Source organism: Rana temporaria, chromosome 1, assembly GCF_905171775.1.
Source record: "Rana temporaria chromosome 1, aRanTem1.1, whole genome shotgun sequence".
NCBI lineage: Eukaryota > Metazoa > Chordata > Amphibia > Anura > Ranidae > Rana > Rana temporaria.
Genome location: NC_053489.1, coordinates 339,995,063 through 340,015,886, shown reverse-complemented (window position 1 = coordinate 340,015,886; position 20,824 = coordinate 339,995,063). Strand labels below are relative to the sequence as shown.

The 20,824-nt window shown below is 40.8% G+C and overlaps 1 protein-coding gene across 3 annotated transcripts in view; it reads right to left on the bottom strand.

The window, feature by feature from the left end:
• Nucleotides 1-14,537: 14,537 nt before the first annotated feature.
• LOC120946830 (myoneurin-like) overlaps nucleotides 14,538-20,824 on the bottom strand; it is a 48,606-nt gene continuing 42,319 nt past the window's right edge. For 2 of the 3 annotated variants that reach the window (XM_040361583.1, XM_040361593.1), the window contains 2 exons: nucleotides 19,864-19,972; nucleotides 14,538-15,365 (listed from right to left, as the gene is read on the bottom strand). In XM_040361583.1, coding sequence (XP_040217517.1) covers nucleotides 15,024-15,365; nucleotides 19,864-19,972 — 451 coding nt within the window. In that variant the 3' untranslated portion in view covers nucleotides 14,538-15,023. The remainder of the gene's footprint in view (nucleotides 15,366-19,863; nucleotides 19,973-20,824) is intronic. The other variant, XM_040361604.1, reaches the window with a different exon arrangement.

The window sequence follows — 20,824 nt, the reverse complement described above, 5'->3', positions numbered from 1 at the left end:
TCGCACAGAAGGCTTTAACCTTCCTTCTCCGCAGCATCAGAGATTACGTGTATCCCTTTGGGGCCATATTTTGCACCAATCACAAGTGGTCAGGATTAGTTGGCCTCACTGGTGCAAACTTGGCATATTACTCCAAGGGGAGGTCCTAGTACCCTCTGTTTGGACAGTTTCACCCAGTCTGACTCCCTGCCTTCCTCTTGCGCTACAATGTCTGATTTCATGGGCAAAATGTGTCCTTTTAACCACTTGCCGACCAGCTGCCGCAGTTTTACTGCGGCAAGTTGGCTAGGCTGAGCAAATTGACATTACCTTACGTCACTTCCCATTGTGGCCACTAGGGGCCCGGGGCTCACCGCCGGAGCCAATGCTAGTGGCGGGCACTGATCGCTGTAAAATTGTCAATGGTCCCAAAAATGTGTCAAAAGTGTCCGATCTGTCCGCCATAATTGCCGCCATTACTAGTAAAAAAAAAATTATAATAATACAAATGCCATAAAACTATCCCCTATTTTGTAGACGCTATAACTTTTGCGCAAACCATAAATATACGCTTATTGCAATTTTTTTACCAAAAATATGTAGAAGAATACATATGGGCCTAAACTGAGGAAAAGTTAAAATGTGGGATATTTATTATAGCAAAAATCGTTGCTCTTTTTTTGTTTATAGCGCAAAAAATAAAAACTGCAGAGGTGATTAAATACCACCAAAAGAAAGCTGTATTTGTGAGAAAATGTTGTTTGGGTACAGCGTCGCACAACCGCGCAATTGTCAGTTAAAGCAACACAGTGCCGAATCACAAAAAGTGCTCTGGTAAGGGGGTAAATCCTTCCGGGGCCGAGTCAGTATCTGACTTTGCCTTTGCTGCAGACACCCTGTCTGAAGAGGAAAATCCCCCCTCTCTTCTGAGGAATTAAGTCCCTACAGATGCCGAAACCTGCTAAGTCCTTCCCAGCCCCCTCTCTCTTAAAGCTTGGCCTACACAGTGACTGGCCTCATGTTTAAAAGCTATTTACTCCTTGTGTAATATGCCCAAAACATGCTTGGCCACTTCAGTATACAAAATAGCTTAGATCTGCAACTATCAAATGATGTTTGGACAGATGCTGGCAAAAGCACTGTACTAATATATATATATCGCAATCATTGTGGGTTGGTGTGTCTGGGACTGGATGCATGACTTATGATTCATAACCAGATGGCCAGTTGACTGGTGTTAACTCATGATCACGTATCTTAGAGGGTCACTGACTTGTATAAACCATATATCGCTGACTTGTTTAATTATAGTCATATTACTGTATCCCTTTACTAACCACTCCCCCCCTCCCCTATTGTGATTGATAAAGCTGAACTAGATATAAGCTGTATGCATGCCCAATAAAGGGGGCATTTTCTTTGAAATTATTCTGTGTATCTTCTGTTCATTTGCCAGTACCGGGGGTCATTTGGGTGTGGTATTGCAATATTAATTCTTGGCTGATCCATCAGGTATCCTGGAGTACCCTTGTAATCTCTTCAACTCCTCCAAAGACTTTTGCTCAGAAATTTTATATTGAGGAGAGCTGCATACAAAAATGTATGGTCCCTGTGGTGGACGCTGCCATTTCTTTTCTTAAGATGCTAAAGGTTCCTAAGGAGCATAATCCCGTATTTAAGGACCCAGTGGATGAAAGTGGAGCCCCTCTGTAAGGCCTTTTTTCCTTTGTGGACCTTTCTATGCAACCTAGTGTTGCTTCTATGGTAGTCTGCCAGACACTTGCTGTCTAGACTAGGTGCATGGCCCACAACCCCATCTCCATCTTAACAGATCCCTCTGTTCACCATCAACTAAGCTTTTACCTGTGGCGGCCTTACAGTGCTACATTTCACCAGGTCTCCAGAATGAGCCTCCTCGCTTGTGAATATGCAGAGGATTCTTTGGCTTAAATGCTGGTTAGCATAACTCCCATGCAAGAAATGTCTTTTGAGGTAGAATGCCTGTTTTGTCCCTCTTTGGATAAGTACATCAAGAATATCACTGATGCCGCTTACACACGGTCGTTTTTTGTCTTGGAAAATGTCATCACAAAAAACGACCATGTGTATGCGGCATGAGAGTAAGAGCATGGGGATCTATGTCAGATGACTCTGGTTAGCACTACTAAGTGTGAATTCTAGTTTAGGCCACAGCTTAGAATAAGCTGGGGAGAGAAAGACCCCATTGACCCTAATTCTGGACAGCATAGCATGGGAGATTCTTACCTTTTTTCGACTCCAAATATCAATGTGTACACAGCTTTCTGTAATCGGAAGCTGTGATCACTGTAGTGTCACACACAGCCCATCCCCCCCCCACAGTTAGAACACACCCCTAGGTACACTTAACCCAGTGTTTCTCAATTCCAGTCCTCAGGCCCCTCCAACAGGTCAGGTTTTCAGGATTTCCATTATTTTGCACAGGTGATTTGATCAGTTTCACTGCCTTAGGCTGGGTTCACACTACTACACTACTTTCATCCTACTTTGCTCTGTGTTCAATGTTTCCCTATGAGAGCGTCTTGTAGCGTCCTACACAAGTCGGTCCGACTTTGAAAATGCTCCCTGTACTACTTTTGGTCCTACATTGATCCTACTTCAGCCCCATTGAATATCATTGAAGTCGGACCAAAGTAGTATCCTGTTCATGAAAGTAGGATGGATGTAGGACCAATGTAGGATCAGTGTAGGACCGATGTAGCAGAGCAAAGTAGGATGAAAGTAGTGTAGTAGTGTGAACCCAGCCAAAGTAATCACCACAGCCTTTTCATCTGAGGGAAATCCTGAAAACCTGACCTGTTGGGGGGGCCTGAGGACTGGAATTGAGAAACACTGACTTAACCCCTTCAGCACCATCCAGTGATTAACCCCTTCACTGCTAGTGTCATTGTCACAGTAATCGGTGCATTTTTATAGCACTGATCGCTGTAAAAATTACAATGGTCCCAAAAATGTGTCCACCATAAATTCGCAGTCACGATAAAAATCACAGATCGCCGCCATTACTGTAAAAAAATAATAATAATAAAAAAGCCATAATTCTTTCCCCTATTTTGTAGATGCTATAACTTTTGCGCAAACCAATCAATATACGCTTATTGCAAAAATAAGTGTTTTTTTATATATTTGTGGGTGATATTTATTATAGCAAAAAGTAAAAAATATTGAATTTTTTTCAAAATTGTCGCTCTAGCTAGAGGTGATCAAATACAACCAAAGAAAGGTCTATTTGTGGGGAAAAAAGGACTTCAAATTTGTTTGAGAGCCACGTTGTGCCGAATCGCAAAAAGTGGCCTGGTCTTTGACCAGCAATATGGTCTGGGGCTTAAGTGGTTAATAAGCCCAAGGCCAATATACTCTCCATTAAAAAATATGGCAAGTCCATGAGTCTGTTAATAGCAATGTAAACTTCAAAGTAAAACAAAATCCTGCAGCTCTTCAGTACAGATCATAAGCGATCACATCAGTAAGATGAAAGAGAAACAAAGTTGTAAAGCACAGGGATTAGGAAAATGGTAACAAGTTTATTAACATAACATAGCATCACTTACAAAGTGGGTAAACTGTGTGAAGTTCATAGTGAAGAGAGACAGGATGTAATTATGGCCAGCTGGACACACTGTAATGGGTAAGTCAAGGTGAAGCACAGGACTCCAAGAATGGTAACTGTTGGTGGCATCCACAGCCGCTCTCACTTAACCCCTAATTGTGAATTTATGAACTTCTCGTAAGAGGCCCAGAGAGATATATATAGGTTCAGTTTTAAAAAAACAAAAAACAAACATGCTATACTTGCCTCCACTGTGCAGTTAGTTTTGCACAGAGTGGCCCCTTCTGGGGTCCCATGGCAGGTCTCATGGCTCCTCCCTGCAATTACTAACCCCCTCTGGGAAGCTGTTTCCCGAGGGGGTTACCTTGTGGGCGCGCCTCCATTTCATACACTCGGCGGCCATAGCCGCCGAGTGTATGACTCAACCTCGCCCCCTAGGCACGCTGAATCATTGATTTGATTGACAGCAGCGGGAGCCAATGGCTGCGCTGCTATCAATCTAACCAATGAAGAGCCGACAAGCCGTTTGGAAAGTGACGCAGGATCGCGCTCAAGTAAGTAAAACAGGGGCTCGGGGGGGGGGGGGCGGAGATGCAAGATGTTTTTTCACCTTAACGCATAGGATGCATTAAGGTGAAAAAACACAAAGGTTTAGAACCCCTTTAAGGCAAAAGTACGATTCTTTCAAAGTTATCATATAGATAGGGTCAGAAAGAAGAAAATCATTGCGTTTCAAGTTGGTAATGTGAGGGGGCAAGGTGGTGACACAGATCTATGCTATAGCAGGAGCATGATCAGTAAATGTAGATACACCAATATCAGCTTTTAAGATATTCCAAATGGTGATCATATGGGAAGATAGCATCAACACTGGAGTGAAGACTTTGGGTAGCTACGTAATCTCTGCTTTAAGGATGCAATTATCTCCAGGAATGAATTAAATGTGTTGTATAAACATTTTCTGAGATGTTTAAGACTTTTGTAGGGGATTGAGGAGGAGCCTTGAGAGGTATTGATAATAGGGTCCTCCTGAGCTATATCAAAGAGTAACTCCACTTTTGAAAAAAAAAAACATTCCCCTCTGGGTGATCTACTGTATGTACATTAAAAGGATTTTAACAAACTTTGTTGTAGAATCCTACCTTTTGTTCTGAAGAAATCTGTTTCTCCGTACCAATGTGCTCAGTGAGTCTAATGGGAGTGGTTTTATAACTATCAACCAGCTGCTGTACCTGCAGGGGTTCTAATGAAGAAAACTGCAGGGTCGGCATCTCTTAAGGTGTGATTTCCTATTGTAGTATCTTACCAAAAAGGAAATTTTTGCTGCAGGGGATGCCAAAAATCTGGCTTGGAAGTGCAGACTCCTGGAAAAATGTGTAAGCCAATCACACAGGCAGTAAATGTTTCTGGGGGGGGGGGTGTGTTCTGTACACATTCTGTGTACAGAACACCTTTAGGTAGCCATTTTGCATTTTACAGAAAATTAACAATAGTTTCAGATTGAAAAGGAAAGGTCATTTTTTAATAACATTCAATTTACATTATGATTTGTGTCGCAGTTGTATATGCTGTATTATTTTTTTATTTGCTACTTTTTTTCCCATGAAAGTGGAGTTGCCCTTTAAGGTCTCCCACTACTATGAATAAACTTGAGGCAAATTCAGATAATTTAGATAAGGTTTGAAAAATAAGAGTTTGATTATAATTAGGGCTGTAGATGTTACCAAGAGTACAGGATGTGTTACCAATGGAGCTTTTTAGGAACAAGTATCTCACGTGAATATTCGCATCCATGTTACATGAATACAGGAATACTCTTTTTGAATTGTTAGTATCAGATAGACCATATTACCAAGTGGGGTATTTTGGAGATTGTGAACTAGTAACTAGGTAACAAGCATGAGGTGCATATCCTGTAGGAAAGCCATAAACTAAAATGTATTTTATTGGGATTTTATGTAAAAGACCAACACAAAGTGGCACATAATTGGGAAGTGCAAGGAAAATGATAAATGTTTTTCAAAATGTTTTTACAAATAAATATCTGAAAAGTGTGGCGTGCATTTGTATTCAGCCCTTTGTAGACCCACCTTTCACTACAATTACAGCTGCAAGTCTTTTTGGGGATGTCTCTACCAGCTTTGCACATCTAGAGAGTGACATTCTTGCCTATTCTTTGCAAAAAAGCTCAAGCTCTGTCAATTTGATTGGAGAGCGTCTGTGAACAGCATTTTTCAAGTCTTGCCACAGATTCATATTCTAACACATAAATATTCTTTGATCTAAACCATTCCATTGTATCTCTGGCTGTGTGTTTAGGGTCGTTGTCCTGCTGGAAGGTGAACCTCCACCCCCAGTCTCAAGTCTTTTGCAGACTCTAAGGCCCCGTACACACCGGTTTTCTCGGCAGAATTCAGCAAGAAACTCGATGGGAGACGTATTCTGCCGAGAAAACCGGTCGTGTGTACACTTTTCGCCGAGAAACCCGTCGGGAAACTCGTCGAGCCAAAAAGAGAGCATGTTCTCTATTTCCTCGTTGGGCAATGGGAACATTTGGCTCGACGAGTTTTCTGACAGCCGAACAAGGAACTCGACGAGCAAAACGATGTGTTTTGCCCGTTGAGTTTCTCGGCCGTGTGTACGCGGCCTAACAGGTTTTCTTCTAAGATTGCCCTGTATTTTGGCTCCATCCATCTTCCCATCAACTCTGACCAGCTTCCCTGTCCCTTCTTGGGAAAAGCATCCCCACAATATGCTGCTGCCACCGCCATGTTTCAAGGTGGGGGATGGTGTGTTCAGGGTGATGTGCATGTGTTATTAGTTTTCCACCACACAGCAATTTCCTTCAAGCCAAAAAGTAAAATGTTGGTCTCATCTGACCAGAGCACCTTCTTCCACATGTTTGCCGTGTCCCCCACATGGCTTCTTACAAATGGGACCTCTTATGGCTTTCTTTCAACAATGGCTTTCTTTTTGCCACTCTTCCATAAAGGACAGATTTGTGGAGTGCACAACTAATAGTTGTCCTGTGGACAGATTCTCCCACCTGAGTTGAAGATCTCTGCAACTCCTCCAGAGTTACCACGGGCCTCTTGGCTGCATCTCTGATTAATGCTCTCCTTGCCTGGCCTGTCAGTTTAGGTGTACAGCCATGTCTTGGTAGGTTTGCAGTTCTGCCATATGCTTTCCATTTTTGGATGATGGATTGAACAGTGCTCTGTTCAATCCATCATCTGGTAGGCAGGCATTTTACTTTGGTGGTTGTCACATATGGTGTCAGCAGCACAGGAGACCAGGAATGCTTGGAATGCATCTATGAACTTGATTTAAAGCGGAGGTTCACCCGTATATATGACTTTTTCCCCTTAGATTCCTGCTCGTTTTGTCTAGGGGAATCGGCTAGTTGTTTTAAAATATGATCCGTACTTACCGTTTACGAGATGCATCTTCTCCGTCGCTTCCGGGTATGGGCTGCGGGACTGGGCGTTCCTATTTTGATTGACAGTCTTCCGAGAGGCTTCCGACGGTCGCATCCATCGCGTCACGATTTTCCGAAAGAAGTCGAACGTCGGTGCGCAGTATAGAGCCGCACCGACGTTTGGCTTCTTTCGGCTACTAGTGACGCGATGGATGCGACCGTCGGAAGCCTCTCGGAAGACTGTCAATCAAGAAGGAACGCCCGCTCCCGAAGACCCATACCCGGAAGCGACGGAGAAGATGCATCTCGAAAACGGGTAAGTACTGCTCATATTTTAAAACAACTAGCCGATTCCCCTAGACCAGTGTTTCTCAACTCCAGTCCTCAAGGCGCCCCAACAGGTCATGTTTTCAGGATTTCCCCCAGATGAAAAGGCTGTGGTAATTACCAAGGCAGTGAAACTGATCAAATCACCTGTGCAAAATGATGGAAAGCCTGAAAACATGACCTGTTGGGGCGCCTCGAGGACTGGAGTTGAGAAACACTGCCCTAGACAAAACGAGCAGGAATCTAAGGGGAAAAGGTCAAAAAATAAATAAATGGGTGAACTCCCGCTTTAAAGAAATTTGGGAGTGTGACACTTTCTGTTTTCTCACTATCTTGACCCTGCATTTTTCTCCCTCCTATCACACTGGATTGTGCAGTACTGGATGTTTATGCTGACCTAACTTTTCTCCATCAAAGAAGGACTTTATATTATTGCACTAACCAATGCATATGTTTTGATGTTCATGATTTTTTTTTTTAAAAGGTTATGCACGACTCTATTTTTTAGTTTATGTATTTCTGTGATATCACACATGAGAGTTGCTGCTTTCAGTTTCTGATAACTTATTTGATTCATTTATTTACTTGTTAATAGCGTGTGTTTTTCCCCCTTTATACATTTTTACTTACCAGTTAGGCCCAGTTCACACTTGTCCGACATGCGCTCAGATTTTGAGAGCACAAGTCGCATGACATTTAATGCCCCATTAATTGCAATGGAACCATTCTTATTTGAGCAACTTGACTCGCTCCAACTTACAAAAAGGTTCCTGCACTACTTTTGGTGCGACTTCAGCAAGACTTGCAAAAAAAACACGCTGGGATGTTGGCTTCAAAGTCGCGGCAGTATGAATCGGGCCTAGTATCTATTTCTTGGCGTACAGTACATGATACAGGTCCCTCCCCTCTGCTCTTCATAATCTCCATATTGCTTGCTACAAAACGTAGGCTAGCTGGGAGTGGGAGGGGATATGCCTACACCTTTTTTTTTTTGTCAGTGTCCAATCACCTGAAGGTAGCTGCATATAACCTGTGGTCAAAGGCTAAAAATCCTGTGTCCTGTACTGTATTCCAATAAACAGATTTTACAGATAATTTTTAAAATTCCGATTCCTTTTCACATGGTTGGGTAATTAAAGTAAATCTTAACGCCATTTTTGTGTAAACATTTTGAATACTTAACAGCCTCCCGGCCTGAGAAAGCAAACTTAGGGAAACAAACAGTTGGACTGGATTCACCAACCAGTATCTACTATGATTCCACAGTATGTGTGGTGCAGGAATGTCTGTACTGCAAGTTAAAGTATATCTAAACTCAAGAACAAAAGTTTAGTAGGGATGAAATGCATTCAGATCTGAACTGGGTCCAAACGCACAGAAAGCTGTCCAGGATTGCATCTCCGCCAGCCCATGAGCTACAGGTGGGAGAGTCCCCGCTCCACAGCTGCAAGTAAGCAAGAGGTGAGGATGCTCATGATATCAATGAGCTAATATGGCCACATTAGGACAATGTACTCTAATGTCATTTGTATCTCTTTTTAGATTTGATTGTTTTTTTGTTTTTTATTCAGAATAACAAACTATATGTAGTCATTCTGACAAGACTCTTCCCTCTTCTGACATAAGAAAATAAGCAAATACATATGTCCCTGTGCATCGGCCCTAAATAAGGTGTTTCAAATGATCACCTCCTGAAAATTCTACGGCATTACATTTGGACACTGTTAAATTACCCATGAATTTGACCATGTACAAGCAAAGTGAAACAAGCAGCTAATTAAAAGACTGGCTTGTCAAAAAAATTCTATGTCTATATGAAATGAGATTAAATGAATTGGAACACAGCAGCTTGGCATTATGCCACTTAATTAGATAAAACAACAGTATAGTTTGGTGTCATACAGTTGTCATCCTGTATATTAGACAAAAGTTTATTTTTAGACAAAGCAGTAACTGTTAATGCAAAGTACTGTGTAGTCTTTTATTTTTATTTTATAACTTTTTTTTTATTTTTTTAGCAAAATCCATTATTGGACACATTTAGGAAAGCCTTTTCAAAGGGGCTAGATGGTATTAACAAAACCAATCACAAATACATTTTTTCTTAAAGCCCATATCTGGATAAAGGGGATAATTATGAAAAGTGTGAGATTAGTGTGACTTTTGAATTGCCCCTTTGTACCCTTAATGCTTATGTTTTATGGTGTAGTTAAAACTAAAAGCTATAAAAAGGGAAGATTCTCTTTTGCAGTAGGGCTGCCCCTTCACTGCAAGGGTTAAATGCTAGTTTAGGTCTAGAGGGAAATTTTACACACCGATCCTGTGCTCCCTTCTATGCTGTCCTTACAACCAGTGCATGGCTATGGGCTCTTTACTGTATTTGATTATATCAGAGGACCTGCAACCACCAAACCATAGGGAAGAAGAGTTTTACCACCTGGAGGAAATATCAGAGAAGTAAAACTGCTGTTTGAGGTCCCCTAGACTTAAATGAGCATTTAGAGGATGGGTTCACCTGTAGGAACATGTTACGCCCATAGATGGGAGGCAGGTAATTAGAAGCATGATACACCCTGTGGCCAGAGCGGGGAAGAGGATTCCATGCCCGCCTGTGACAGCGGACATGGAATCTTCTCCCCCCCCCCCCACAGCAACTGACTCAGAGATTTCTGACATTACACCTGTGATTTTCCAGGAAAAATATGTGCATTTATTATTTTTTTCATAAAGGTGAATTTAGCATTTAATCCCTGCAGTGGGAGGACAATCCCACTGCAAGGGAGGATTTTTCTATTTCCCTAGAGTTCAGCTTTAACTGCACCATACAAAATTACAGTTAAGGGTACTTGGGGGCTATTGAAAGTCAATCTACTGTCTCCAATTTTTATAATTATCCCTGACACAGGATTAAAATCCTTCACTTATGAAAATACCAATAATGTACCAGACAAACAAAACACAAGGATCTCATATGTCAACAACTGTATATTAACAGCCTATGCCCACAGCAAGGTATATGTTTTCATAATCTGAATGTATTAACATATAAAAAAGGGTGGGTACACTTATTTGCCAGATAAAAGCATTTGCTGTAAAACGGGACACTAGCACAACAAACATACCCACTACACCCACTGGAAAATAAATGTAAATTCAAAATAAGAAGAGTTTACTCTTTACCAGCAGGGCCACAGTTACTAGCACCAATTACCTTTGGCCTTGTAAAATGTTGGAAGACCTCATTTGACCTGAGGGATAATGACAATTCAGAAGAACTTTGCACTGCAGCATTTTTAATATGTTTATCAATTTGTATATAAAGTTCAAATTTTGTGTTCCCCACAACTCAACATAGGATGTTGAAAGAACTTCATACCACAGAAAATGGACAGCTAACCATTGCATAACTACCATATATACTTGAGTATAAGCTGAGGCACCTAATTTTACCACAAAAAAATGGGAAATGTACTGACTCGAGTATAAGCCTAGGGTGTTCATCTGCATGCCTCACTGTGCCCATGCCTCAACCGACGTTTAACATGGGAGTCTTGAAAAATCTGTGCTCCCCAGCCGCAGGTCCCCCAGACAGCAAGCTTTGCTCGTTTGTAGAGGAAGAGTGGGGCTACATGTGTCCGGAAGATCAGGCGCAAAAAGGTGACTCGCGTATAAGCCGAGGGGGGCATTTTCAGCACACAAAAAAATGTGCTGAAAAACTTGGCTTATACTCGAGTATATACGGTATGTCCTTTGATTTCGTCAATATTGCAGAAGTATTCCGCCCATTCTATTTTAGTACCCATATATCTATTTCATAAACATACAGGCTGTGAGCGTGCATGTTTTTTCCTTGTGCAGATATTTTGAAATTGTCCATATCTCTTGCGGGAACAAGTTATTGACTGGGAAAAACCATCATAGCCAATCAATTGTTATTCCAAGACTGTCAGCCTAAGAATGTCTGGACAAGTTAGGACCTTTATCAGTAGAACTGGGCAACAATCTTGTACAGTCATGTGAAAAAAAACATGAAAATTGTTGACTTTTTCAACATATCTGAACAAACATTGGAGCTTGATTCACACAGTGACTATAGATAAAAGGTGATACGCTTGAACAGATGACACATAAAACTGAATTATGTATTAATTTTCATTATCTAAATTGACAAAAATGCAGATTTATCATATTGAAAAAATTTCCCAGTACTGCCTGGCCCAGCGAAAAGCTACCAAAAAGCCGATGGTCCAAAGTCTCCAAAAAAAATAAAAAATAAAAATGTAATTGTGAGGTGTTCGGGTAACTCTTGTAACAGTTGAGCTCAAAGCGCAAGCATCTACAACCACAAAAATATTGCACCAATTAAAACTGTATGACAGGTGTGTTAAGAAAAAGCTTTTGCTGTCCAAAAACAACATTGGCGCAAAATCACATTGCCATTGAACATATAGACAAATACCAGGCCTTCTGGAACATGTGCTGAAGACTGATCAGAGTTGTTTGGCCACAGTATTAGTAGGCATGTTTGCCACAAACCAAAGGAAATGTTATAGTCTGGGGTTGCTTTGCTGTATTAGGACTTGGGAAGCGTAAGTCAACTATACATTCATTCTGCATGTCAAAGTTTGCTTGATGAGATTTTTTTAATGCTCCCTTTGCTGATATTGCCCCAGGTCCCAACAATGACCATTGAAGATCTGCAGGACATTTGCATATACTGTGCAAGCGGAAAAGCTCACATAAGTGAACATAATGTCATTTGGATATTTAGCAATCACCAACTTGTGAAAAATTTGCTATCATGCTAACTTGTGCCCTCACCTGCCCCAGCTTGATCGTATCTTAAAGTGACTGTAAAGGTAATACAAATAAATAAATAACAATAACATAGTATACTTACCTGTTCTGTGCAATGGTTTTGCAGAGCAGCCCAGATCCTGCTCTTCAAGGGTCCCCCACTGGCGCCTCTTCCTTTTCTGAGTGCCCCATAGCAAGCCACTTACTATGGAAGCACTTGCACAGGCTTAGTGTGTTCATTGACACAAACACAGTGCTGCTCTACCCTGTCTCCTACCTCAGGATTTGATTAACAGCAGCAGGAGTCAGCGGCTCCTGCTGCTGCCTCCATGTCCAGAGACGAGAGAGACACTAATATCAGGCACAGTGCTGGATCAAGATCGGTCTCAGGTTAGTATTTAAGGGGAAGAGCTGAACACGGGTGTTTTTTGCCTTATTGCAGAGAAGGCATCTAGTTAAACAAGTCTGCCTTAATAAACAATAAATGTTATTCTGTCAAGTTACGCAAACCTTTTTTTTTTTCTCGTGTATATAGCAATGTAGTGTCAAAAAGGGATTAAAGCTCTCCTAAAGTAAAACAAATTGGTTCACCTTAAAGTGGTTGTAAACCTCAGTCACTGAAATCTGAACAAAGCACACACTTATATATGTAGTGTTTACTTTTCTCTCTCCAAAGCTCTAAGCGTGGTTTCTCTCTGGTGCTTTGTTCCTCGGTTATCGGCTCAGGTGGGTAATAGGACAGTTCTCTTACAGTTCTTCTTGGACTCCAGCAACAACTGCTCCAAGTCAAAATGATGCACATCTCTGGAACTGCTGAGACATAGCTAGGTACTGATGAAGAGGAATTGTGTGTCTCCTGTGTCATTGACACAAGCTGGTATAAAGAACTGCAATGAAACCTGTTAAAAGAGAGAGTGTGGGAAAGGTGCTTTCTACTGTGCTAGTAAGCATACTTGTGTCTTTGGTTACCTTGTGCTTACATGTGGCCATAGATCATAACTATTTTAAATATATAATATCTTTATAGACCTACTTTGTTTTTAACAAATTTGGTTGGGGTAGAAAATGCAAATTCAAAGTTGAAATATTAAATTCAAAACAGACTTGTCCTGTAAGCTAAGGGTAGAATAGTACAAGACCCTTTTTTGCAGTCTATTCCTAATTGATATAGGGAACAAATATCACTTATCTTGGGTATATCAGCAGTGGAGCAATGTATTTTCCTTCCCCACAAAGCAGGGAGTAAAATCCATTACTTTTCTTAGTAAAAGCAGACACAGTACATCAAAACACTGCTTAGGCACACATTTAACCCTTTGATCACGCTAGATGCGTAATCCCTTTCCAGCCAGTGTCATTAGTACAGGGACAGTGCATATTTTTAGCACTGATCACTGTATTGGGGTCACTGGTTCCCAAAAAAGTGTCAGTGTCCAATTGTCCACCACAATATTACAGTCCTGCTATAAGTCACTGATTGCTGCCATTACTAGTTAAAAAATAAAAATGTAATTCCAGTATATATCCCATAGTTTGTAGACGCTATAACTTTTGTGCAACCCAATCAAAATATGCTTATTGGGATTTGTTTTTTACCAAAAATATGTAGCAGAATACAAACTGGCCTAAAATTAAGATGAAATTAGATTTATTTTTTATTTTTTTGGATATGTGTTATAGCAATAAAAAAAAAATCTAAATTTTTTCTTTTTTTGTTTATAGCGCCAAAAATAAAAAACACGAGGTGATCAAATACCCACAAAAGAAAGTTCTATTTGTAGGGGAAAAATACATAATTTTATTTTGTGTACTGTGTCACACGATCGTGCAGTTGTCCGTTAAAGTAAAACACAGCGCCGTATCGCAAAAAATGACCTAGTCATTAAGGGGGTAAACCTTCCGAAGGTCAAGTGGTTAATGCACAGAATGCATTAAAGTCGTTGTAAAGTTGTTTTTTTTTTTTTTACCTTAAAGTGGGGGTTTGCCCGAAAAACACATTTTTAACAGTAGATTGAGGCCAATTACGGGAAGCACAATCGAGTGTTTTTTTTTAAATCAATGCAGTACTTACTGTTTTAGAGATAGATGTTCTCCCGCCGCTTCCGGGTATGGTCTGCGGGACTGGGCGTTCCTATTTGATTGACAGCCTTCCGACCGTCGCATACAGCGCATCACAAGTTGCCGAAAGTAGCCGAATGTCGGTGCGCAGGCGCCGTATAGAGCCGCACCGACGTTTGGCTTCTTTCGGCAACTCGTGACGCGCTGTATGTGTCGGTCGGAAGGCTGTCAATCAAATAGGAACGCCCAGTCCCGAAGACCATACCCGGAAGCGGCGGAGAACATCTATCTCTAAAACGGTAAGTACTACATTGATTTTTAAAAAAAACACCCGATTGTCCTTCCCCTAATTAGCCTCAATCTAATGTTAAAAAAAAATTCAGGTGAACCCCCGTTTTAATGCATTCCCTGTATTAAGGTAAAAAAACCTGTGTGCAGCTCCACCCCAGGCTCCCCTTATACTTGGACATGGAGATAGCAGCGGGAGCCACTCGATCTTGCGGCTGTCAATCACAGCCAGTGATAAGGGAGCAGGGGTCGGGACCAAGACACGCTGTGTGTGTCAGTGGACACACACAGTGCAGCTTGGGATTAGGCCTGCATGGGGACACTCAACAGGGGGAGAAGCTCGGAGCGCCAGCGGGGGACTCAAAAACGAGGATCAGGGCTGCTCTGTGCAAAACTATTGCACAGAGCAGGTAAGTATGACATGTATATTATTTTCAAAAATATATGTTTAAAATCACTTTAAGGTAAAAAAAAATGTTTTGACTTTAGAACCACTTTCATTGACATTAGTCTTATAACCATGTACCATAATGATAAATCACATTTCATTTAAAATGAAAGTCTTTGTTACAATGATCTGACAGTATCGGATGATGCACTCTGTGAGTCGTATGGGGGGAAATCATTGGCCGATTGTTCATCACCAGTAAAGATGGAGATGTAGGAAAGAGATAACGGTGACACAGAGTCTGTTTGGATCACTTGATCTCCAGTTATTCCGGATACTGGAATGGAGTGGTCAGGAGGTAGCATTTGCACTTGACTTGAAAATTTAGAAGCTGGCCTCCTGTTCTTGCAGAATCTGGGAGACGCATGTTCTCTATTGATCTGCACTCGCATGTCTGCTTTGTGAACTGTACGAATGTGTTTCTTCATGTTACTCGGATGCCTGCAGCCTTTCCCACAGATCTGCAACAAATTAATAACTTTCAGAAATTTGGCAAAAAAAAATGAAATAATAATCCAGAAATACATACCATCTTTATTTTACAAAAGAAAAAAATAACATTTGCTTGTAAAAATCAATTAGTATTGCAGAAGGGAGCCAAAACTGGTATACTCCTTACCTGTGTGGAATTTACAGACATTCTAGTGTATCTGGTTTTAGTGGGGGCATTTTTTTCCTTCTATTTGCACTGATGACTAATGTCACCAAAAGAGAAAGTGATAGGAAATTCCTTGAAAAAGAGAAAATCTTCTAATGGGGCAAGTCTGAGGGGAATTCCCTTCACTCTGGGAGATTTCCTCCCTTCCTGTTGTGTCTTTGGGACAGAATATAAAGTGAAATTTGCACAATGGTACACGGACAGCAAAGAAAAAAGGTAGGGATTTTAACCCTTCTCTACTCTATCCAAAGCAAATATCAACAATAAATTATCAACAAGGGATCAAGCCAGAGATGTCATTGCATGATATTAAAAGACCAACCATGGCCAGCTTAAAAAATGATTGCAAGAACATCGCACTGTTAATTAGAAATCTTCCTTTTTAACATTGTGAGAAACTGACACCTCCAGGGTGTTGATCTCGTATGTCCTCACTATGCTCAGGTTGTTCCTTCTGCCAGCCTTCAAGTCACTACTGTGTCCCTTACAGAGACAGACACTCCCAGAAGTGCCAGTTTCTCAGCAGATTACTGAGGATTTTTTTTACCTGAGAAGTGTCTGGTGGCACAGGCAGAGGTATCTACCCTCTTCTTTTTAGGGTTGCTTTAAGGTGGAGCAACAAAACATTGTGGGTGGAGGAGCCTAATTTCAGGACTAAGCCCTCCTATTTAGTGAGGTGGGAAAGAGCAATGTTGTGACTCAGCCTTGAAGGCATAAATGTTGGGTGACAAAAGAAAAACTTGATTTAGAGGCTCTTAGCAAGAGCAGTTTCTGCCTACTGCAAGAATCCAAAGTGCCATGCTAAAAATAAGACATAAATTAGGTATTATAAATAACAATATACATAAAATAAATCCAGTGATAGTACACATTAAACTAAAAAATAAACATATAGTCCCATAGAGAAATATCAGTGATGTGAGGTGTCCCAAAATGAATCCGTGAAGGGAATCTTGATGCACAAAGTCAATCGACCGGAGCCATCGCTCATGACGCCATCACACTCTCTGAAATCAGGAAGTAGTTACCGTATATACTCGTGTATAAGCAGACTTTTTCAGCACATTTGGCTTATACTTGAGTGAGGGTCTCCCACTGTGTCATGCAGTCCTAACTGTTCGGCGGCCATCCACTGTAACAAAGCCCCACCTCCTCATCGTCTGTGATAGACGGAACACCGAACACTGATACAATGCTGGAAAACTAAATCAGTGTTCCGTGTATCACAGACGAGGAGGAGGCAGGGGCTTTGTTACAGTGGACTGCCACCGAACAGTTAGGACTGCAGTTGTATGACACAGCGGGAGACACCCACTGTTTGTAATCAAAGATACATGAGGCTGCAGATGGACACAGTGAGGCTGTAGATGGGCACTGATGATACAGGTGGGCACAGTGGGACTTCAAATGGGCACAGTGAGGCTTCAAATGATCACAGTGAGGCTGCTGCATTTCCTATCCTAGGCTTATCCACGAGTCAATACGTTTTTCCAGTTTTGTGTGGCAAAATTAGGTGCCTCTGCTTATATTCGGGTCAGCTTATACTCGAGTATATACGGTCATTTTTTTCCTGGGACTGGCTGTTTAAGCGCTTATTACCTTTTAATACGTAAGTAGTCTGTACACATTTTTAATAAATATTTTATATCGTTTTATGCAATGTGGTATTCTCTGCTTTCTTTCCATGTTGATATGGGGTATCTTCGATTGCCAATGTGGCGCCTAAACGGATACAGTGGTGACCCGGAGGATGTTTATCATCCATACCAGTAACCATTGAGATTCATATGCCTTTTTGACTCTTTATTAGTTAGAGTTTACTAACTCTGGTATGTTTTTTTTTTTGTAAACTAAGGTGGTGGTGCACTCAAGGGTGTTGTAGTATCCAAAATATCAACTGACTGTGTGGATCAAGATTCCCTTCTTCGATTTACTTTTCCTTTTGGGACAATTCACATCACTGATATTTCTTTGTGGGACTATATATTTAGTTTTTATTTTAGTGTGTACTATTGCTGGCTTTATTTGATATATATGATTAATTATAATACCTCATTTAGGTCTTACTTTTAGCATGGCACTTTGGGTTTACAATTTATTTATACACAATTTAAATGAGATTTTGTGCCAGCTGCTTTTATGGTTTTCAGTGCGATTTTGTGTTCATATTTAAGATCCAGTGTTGTCTGCTCCTAGATAGAACTTTCATATAATCATGAAACATGTTTTATAAAGAACAGTAAGACATTTGGTAAGAGTTGGTCAGACTTGAGTTAACAAATAAAATGGCTATTATTAATTAATCCTTAGGAACCAAAGGCTCTTACTAAAATGGACTTGTATGTGCCAAAATATGCATAATAATTCAAAGTATGCCTCCAAAAGAGTTAGAAAGTGTACACATTTGGTCTTGTAGGGAAAGGCAGCACATATGAGAGCTGTTGTAGTTAAAATTATCCTGTGTGGCTCTGAGAGGTAGTGAGCCTGTGTTGTGGATAAAGCAATTTGGAACCTCAGTGTATCGGAAAGACAGAGAATAATGATGAGTAGAAGAGACAAAATAAAAGGAAGGAAAGGTGTGGTGAGGGGGCTGGAATGATCTGCCATAGATAAAAGGTACATGCCCCCAAATATTATATTTCCATGGTGGCAATGGCAAGAACAGAACCTCTATGGCAGGGGAAGGAAATTGACTAAAAGGGACCAAGTGTTATAAATGACAGCTGAAGTTAGAAGAGATAATCCAATATGCCAAAATGTTAATAAAGTTTCCTTGTCCGTCACTGCCATCCATCCATCAGTCTCTACACGCTGCTTTACTGGAGATAGATTGAGACCATCAGTGAATTGGGATTGCCAATGTAGCAGCTGTGAGGTAATTTCAGAGAAAACCCTTATTCTAGCTGAACAAATAATGCTGGGAAGTACAGATAGTAAAATTTTAACAGTGTTGTCAATCATTTAGCTACTTTATAATGGACTCAAAACTTTGAAATGGCAAAAATTGGAATTTTATTTTTTATTAAAGAAGGAGGTACAGTATCCTCCAAATGGCATTAAAACATTGCATCTTCCAAACTAAGTGAAAGAGATTTCTTTCCATTTGGTCAGATCTCAAATCATAGATCCAGCAAAGCGTAAGGTTTATTTGCAATGTTTAGAAAAGGTCAGCAGCAACCTGGGATCAGGGAGATTTTATTGCTGGTAAGCACATTCAAAACATTTGCTTTCCCTTGGGGCCTGTTAATGATACAGCCATTTTATTTCCTGGAAGCACGGGTTGCAGAAAATAAAATTGCTAGATTCCCCCATCAACACAGTCATTTTTGCTAGCACCTATACTCGCTGGCAATAAATGGCATGCCAAAAATCAGACACAATGATGGTATCCAAGTTGATTGATGGATCGACTTTGGTACATTTAGCCTGCCCATAGATAGTTTAAATCTCGGCCGTTCCCTGCTAAACCTGCCAAGATTCTAACCATCTATGGCTAGCTTAAGACCCCAGGTGTCTGTACATAGTTTTGAAGTTAGAATAATTTTGTAACTATTTGAGTAGTATAGGGATAATATTGGAGGGAAGTGGGTTAGGACACATAACATAGTAAATCATTTGTGTTAGCTACTCTTTGACCTAATCAGACCTTCTGAGTCTGATCTTCCTAAGGAGGTGTTTTACAAAGAAAAAAATGAATGGTGACATGGAGAAAGCCCTGTCTGCTGCCATTTGTAATTCAAAAAGGGGTTTGGATATTGTGCCATATTCTTTATTACCTATATAATAAGTGTACAATAGATTGCTCTGATCCAGGAAAGCACGTGTGGCGGCAGGTCTTTATGTAAAAGCTTGAGCCAAAGGCCTTCTCCATATTCACAGAGAGCAGAAGAACTGGAGAGGCCCCCGCTTGGATATGATACCAGGTTTAAAGTGGAACTAAACCCTGCTATTCTTTTCAGCCCAGGAAGCTGCCATCTTGACCTCTGTTTGATGTGTAACTTTCATGGTGGTGCACATGTGATCAGTTATGGCACCAGCCATTTAATGGCTTTACTGCTTGGTTAAGAACACAAGCAAATCTAAGTTAGAATTCCTGGCATGCCGGTAATATAACTGTTTTTTTAAACCGTTACATCGGTGGGTTTAGTTCCGCTCTAAGGCCTCATGCCTCTTTCACTGTCACAAAGCCAACAATGATTTAATTGGTTGACTTTCTGTAAGAACGGCATCTTGCTGGCCAGCATTTTAGCCTAAAACTTGACATAATTTAACAAGCTGGCACAGTTGGTAGTAGTACTTACTTTGCAACGATATGGAAGTTCCCCAGTATGAGTCCACGTATGCCTCTTGAGTTCTGAAATCCGGTGGAAAGACTGAACACAGAAGTCACACTTAAACTTCTTCACTCCACTGGCCAACACAGTAAGATATAGGAAAACATAAATGGTCACATAAAACATGTTCAGATTGAAAAATTAACTTTGCTAATTTGGTAACACAATAATACATTATAGCAAAGATTTGTGGGTCAATACACCTCTCTACATTTCATTTGTTGTCTCAACACACCTCTTAATCTACCCACACACATGAAGTACATGTTGTCCAATCTGAAGCAGATTTTGCTATCCCCATTGTTGGCCAACTTTGGAAAAAGGGCAGGTAGTCAAGGCAAGTGCCAACAGTCCATATGTGGGGTGTATTGGCGTTACTGTATATTAGAGATTCTAAAGCACAGGTTTCAAACACAAGGCCCTCGGGCAGAATCCGGCACTCCAAGCCATTTTCATGTGGCCCTCGTACCTCTCCTGCAGCTGCAGGAGAGCTCTGGTCCTCCTCCAGACCCTTACTTTCTGCTTTCAAGCAATGCATCCAGCTTCTTCCCAGCAGCAGCATAAGGAAAGGAGGGTGCACTGGGATGTACAGTGGGGATCGAAAGTTTGGGCACCCCAGGTAAAAATTTGTATTAATGTGCATAACGAAGCCAAGGAAAGATGGAAAAATCTCCAAAAGGCATCAAATTACAGATTAGACATTCTTATAATATGTCAAAAAAAGTTAGATTTTATTTCCATCGTTTACACTTTCAAAATTACAGAAAACAAAAAAATGACATCTGCAAAAGTTTGGGCACCCTGCAGAATTTATAGCATGCACTGCCCCCTTTGCAAAGCTATCTTTGCCCATTCTTCCTTACAAAAGTCTTCCAGTTATTTTTAGATTTCTGGGCTGTCTGTCACGCACGGCTCTTTTAAGGTCTAT